Below are 5,000 nucleotides of genomic sequence, written 5' to 3' on the forward strand. Positions count from 1 at the left end.
ATTAGTGTACCCGTTGTATTTGCTTCTTCTGATGGTTGGTCAAGTAATAAAAATATTGTATTTTCCGGTACATCATTATGGATTGGATTAGTCTTTCTGGTAGCTATCCTTAATTCTCTCATCTCTTGAACTTATTTTGTATTTCCCCGATCCAAAAACTCCATTCCTTCTACCTTCTACTTCTAATAAATTTAATAATTCGGATTGTGAGACACATTAAGATTCAATCTGAGTTCCAAAAAAAATTATATTTCATTCTTGTATCTGAATATTTGGCCCTGTACATATGATCCAGACGCATATATGATATATGATATATGTCATATATGTGTGGACATATGCGTGCGTATCAGGAACGCAGAAAATGCGGATATGGTCGAATGGTAAAATTTCTCTTTGCCAAGGAGAAGATGCGGGTTCGATTCCCGCTATCCGCCCACGGTGAAGTAATGTATTATGATAAGATAAGAGATAAAATCCAAAATTAAATTCGAACTACTAATGCTAACTACCCCCCCTAATGCTAACTACCCCCCCCAAAAAAATAGTTATTAATTAGAATTACACCTAAAAAGATCTTTTTTTTTTTACAAAAAAATGTTGCGGAGACAGGATTTGAACCCGTGACCTCAAGGTTATGAGCCTTGCGAGCTACCAAACTGCTCTACTCCGCGCTGAAGAACCGGGAACTTATGTACGAAGAAAGATTGGATACGCCCCTCTACCATATCCGTACAAATAGAATAGTCTATTTATACAGAATGGTAAAGAGGGCTCCTCTATCTTCTATGATAATAGATCATAGAGATTCATACAAAAGATCATAGAGATTCATACAAATACGAAAGGATATTTTTCTCTTTACCAACTTGATCTTATTGCGCCCGGTAACAAACATGCATGAAACATTTCTCGAAGTATGTGTCCGATAGCCCAAAGTCTCGATAGTTAGCTCTAGGTCTTCCAGTCAAAAAACAACGTCGATGGAGACGTATAGGTGCACTATTACGTGGTGGGGATTGCAATTTTCCATGAATTTCCCATTTTTCACTCAATGATGGAACTTTGCTTATTTTTTTTTTTGAGGATCGACGAATCAAATGATATTTCTGTTCCAATTTCTGCCGCTTCTTCTCCCTCTGAATCAAACTTTTTCTTGCCATAATATAATGTTCAGTTCCTATTATTATCAATGATACAGTTCGGATCCTAGATGTAAAAATATAAGAAGGTAGATCCTCCCTCTCCATCGAAACAAATGAGATTGTTGCTGATACAGTACATAAAAAAAATAATAAATAACTAAATTAAAATTAACCAAATTTTCCTGATGTAGAGGCAATCAAGAAAGCTGCATAAGTGAATATATAGCCTACGGAAAAGTGGGCTAATCCAACCAATCTTGCTTGCACAATGGAAAGAGCCACTGGCTTATCTCTCCATCGAATCAAATTAGCCAAAGGTGTGCGTTCATGAGCCCATGCTAAAGTTTCAATCAATTCCTGCCAATATCCGCGCCAAGAAATTAAAAACATAAATCCAGTAGCCCAAACAAGATGTCCAAATAAGAACATCCACGCCCATACGGATAAACTATTCATACCAAAAGGATTATATCCATTGATAAGTTGTGAAGAGTTTAACCATAGATAATCTCTTAACCATCCCATTAAATAAGTGGAAGATTCATTAAATTGTGAAACGTTACCCTGCCATAAAGTGATGTGTTTCCAATGCCAATAAAAAGTAACCCACCCAATGGTATTTAACATCCAGAAAACTGCCAAATAAAATGCGTCCCAAGCAGAAATATCACAAGTACCGCCGCGTCCTGGGCCGTCGCAAGGAAAACTATAACCGAAATCCTTTTTATCTGGCATTAACTTGGAACCACGTGCATCTAAAGCACCTTTTACTAAAATCAGTGTAGTTGTATGCAAACCTAGAGCAATAGCATGATGAACCAAGAAGTCCCCAGGACCTATTGTTAAGAAGAGTGAATTACTATTCTCATTAACAGCATTCAACCAGCCCGGTAACCATATGCTTCGACCTGCATTGAATGCTGGGCCATTCGTTGAAGATAAGAGTACATCGAACCCATATGAAGTCTTACCATGAGCGGATTGTATCCATTGGGCAAATATAGGTTCAATCAAGATTTGTTTTTCCGGAGTACCAAAAGCGAGCATAACATCGTTATGAACATAAAGGCCCAAGGTATGGAACCCAAGAAACAGGCTGGCCCAACTTAAATGAGATATGATAGCTTCTTTGTGGTCTAACATTCTTGCCAATACATTATCCTCATTCTGTTCTGGATTGTAATCTCTAATGAAGAATATAGCTCCATGAGCAAAGGCTCCTGTCATGATAAACCCTGCGATGTATTGGTGATGAGTATATAACGCAGCTTGAGTAGTAAAGTCTTGTGCTATGAATGCATAAGCAGGTAAAGAGTACATGTGTTGAGCTACTAAGGAAGTAATAACCCCTAAAGAGGCTAGAGCAAGACCTAATTGAAAATGAAGCGAATTATTGATTGTGTCATAAAGACCCTTATGCCCACGCCCTAATCGACCCCCTGGAGGAATATGTGTTTCTAAAAGATCTTTGATACTGTGCCCAATCCCGAAGTTAGTTCTATACATATGACCAGCGATCAGGAAAATAAATGCAATAGCTAAATGATGATGAGCAATATCGGTCAGCCATAAACTTTGCGTTTGTGGATGAAATCCACCGAGAAGGGTTAGAATGGCAGTTCCTGTTCCTTGGGAAGTACCAAATAAATGGCTACTCGAATCAGGGTTTTGGGCATAAAGATTCCACTGACCCGTAAAAAGTGGTCCCAACCCTTGAGGATAGGGTAATACATCTAAAAAATTATTCCATCTGACGTACTGTCCCCTGGATCCTGGAATAGCGACATGAACTAAATGTCCTGTCCAAGCCAAAGAACTCACTCCGAAAAGTCCTGACAAATGATGATTTAGACGAGATTCGGCATTTTTGAACCACGAAACGCTTGGTTTCCATTTTGGTTGTAAGTGTAACCAACCCGCTATTAAGGATATAGCAGAAAGAAATAATAGAAAAAGAGCTCCAGTATAAAGATCTTCATTAGTGCGTAATCCGATTGTATACCACCACTGATAAACGCCGGAATAAGCGATATTCACTGGACCGGTAGCACCTCCTCGAGTAAAGGCTTCTACAGCTGGTTGACCAAAATGAGGATCCCAAATTGCATGAGCAATAGGTCTTACATGTAAAGGGTCTTGTATCCATGACTCAAAATTTCCTTGCCAAGCTACATGAAAGAGATTTCCGGACGTCCACAGAAAGATTATTGCTAATTGCCCAAAGTGAGAAGCAAAAATGTTCTGATAAAGACGTTCCTCAGTAATATCATCATGACTCTCGAAGTCATGTGCGGTAGCAATACCAAACCAAATACGACGAGTAGTGGGGTCCTGAGCTAAGCCTTGGCTAAACCTCGGAAATCTTAATGCCATAATGCCTTTCAAATCCTCCTAGCCATTATCCTACTGCAATAATTCTTGCTAAGAAGAATGCCCATGTTGTGGCAATTCCACCCAGAAGGTAATGGGTTACTCCTACAGCACGTCCTTGTACAATGCTCAAGGCTCTAGGCTGAGTAGCAGGAGCAACTTTTAATTTGTTATGAGCCCAAACGATGGATTCAATGAGTTCTTGCCAATAACCACGGCCACTGAATAGAAACATTAAACTGAAAGCCCAGACAAAATGAGCACCTAAGAAAAAGAGACCATATGCAGATAATGAAGAACCATAAGACTGAATTACCTGAGATGCCTGTGCCCATAAGAAATCTCGAAGCCACCCATTAATAGTAATGGAACTCTGCGCAAAGTTTCCTCCTGTAATATGAGTTACTACCCCTTGATCACTTATAGTACCCCAAACATCCGACTGCATTTTCCAACTGAAATGGAAAATAACTACGGAAATCGCATTGTACATCCAGAATAGACCTAAGAAGACATGATCCCAGGCAGATACTTGACATGTCCCCCCTCTTCCAGGTCCATCACAAGGAAAACGAAAACCAAGATTTGCTTTATCAGGTATCAAACGGGAACTGCGAGCAAATAGAACACCTTTCAGTAGTATCAATACAGTCACGTGGATCGTAAATGCATGAATATGATGGACTAAGAAGTCTGCGGTTCCTAATGGAATAGGTAACAAAGCTACTTTGCCGCCTACTGCTACCAACTCACCACCTCCCCAAGTTAAGCTGGTACTTGCTGTTGCACCAGGAGCTGTTATGCCGGGTGCTAAAGCATGGGTGTTTTGTACCCATTGAGCAAAGATGGGTTGTAATTGTATAGCGGTATCTGAAAACATATCTTGTGGACGCCCTAAAGCGCTCATGGTATCATTATGAATATACAAGCCAAAACTGTGAAAACCCAGAAATATACATGCCCAGTTAAGATGTGATATGATTGCATCGCGGTGTCTAAGGACACGATCTAATAGATCGTTGTATCGAGTAGTTGGATCGTAATCTCTTACCATAAAAATTGCTGCATGTGCAGCAGCACCAACTATGAGAAACCCACCGATCCACATGTGATGTGTGAACAACGAAAGTTGTGTACCATAGTCAATAGCTAGGTATGGATAGGGAGGCATGGAATACATATGGTGAGCTACAATAATGGTTAAAGAGCCTAACATAGCCAGGTTAAGAGATAATTGAGCATGCCACGACGTTGTTAGGATTTCATAGAGTCCTTTATGGCCCTGGCCTGTAAATGGACCTTTATGAGCCTCTAAAATGTCTTTAATGCTATGACCAATGCCCCAGTTGGTTCTATACATATGACCAGCGATCAGGAAAAGAATTGCAATAGCTAAATGATGGTGTGCAATATCGGTCAGCCATAGACCACCTGTTATTGGGTCCAATCCTCCGCGAAAAGTAAGAAATTCCGCGTATTTTGACC

The 5,000-nt window shown here is 39.9% G+C and overlaps 2 protein-coding genes and 2 non-coding genes across 4 annotated transcripts in view; 1 reads left to right on the top strand and 3 right to left on the bottom strand.

Annotated features, from left to right (window-relative positions):
- Window positions 1-366: 366 nt before the first annotated feature.
- On the top strand, window positions 367-437 carry TRNAG-GCC (transfer RNA glycine (anticodon GCC)). Its single transcript has one exon. It is a non-coding gene; the product is annotated as a tRNA-Gly (tRNA).
- A 163-nt stretch (window positions 438-600) lies between these two features.
- On the bottom strand, window positions 601-674 carry TRNAM-CAU (transfer RNA methionine (anticodon CAU)). The gene has a single exon. It is a non-coding gene; the product is annotated as a tRNA-Met (tRNA).
- A 390-nt stretch (window positions 675-1,064) lies between these two features.
- LOC135656941 (photosystem I P700 chlorophyll a apoprotein A2) lies at window positions 1,065-3,518 on the bottom strand. The gene has a single exon (XM_065175900.1). It carries the CDS (start codon window positions 3,516-3,518, stop codon window positions 1,314-1,316), a length of 2,205 nt encoding a protein of 734 aa, XP_065031972.1. The 3' UTR covers window positions 1,065-1,313.
- The window catches only part of LOC135656940 (photosystem I P700 chlorophyll a apoprotein A1), a 2,675-nt gene continuing 1,033 nt past the window's right edge, over window positions 3,359-5,000 (bottom strand). The window contains exon 1 of the mRNA XM_065175899.1: window positions 3,359-5,000. This exon is cut by the window's right edge and continues 1,033 nt beyond it. Coding sequence (XP_065031971.1) covers window positions 3,544-5,000 — 1,457 coding nt within the window. The 3' untranslated portion in view covers window positions 3,359-3,543.

The sequence above is a fragment of the Musa acuminata genome, unplaced genomic scaffold (genome assembly GCF_036884655.1).
Source record: "Musa acuminata AAA Group cultivar baxijiao unplaced genomic scaffold, Cavendish_Baxijiao_AAA HiC_scaffold_208, whole genome shotgun sequence".
Lineage (NCBI taxonomy): Eukaryota > Viridiplantae > Streptophyta > Magnoliopsida > Zingiberales > Musaceae > Musa > Musa acuminata.

Excerpts from the sequence above, each read along its gene's own strand:
- LOC135656941 (XM_065175900.1), bottom strand. The coding sequence starts at position 3,518 with ATGGCATTAAGATTTCCGAGGTTTAGCCAAGGCTTAGCTCAGGACCCC.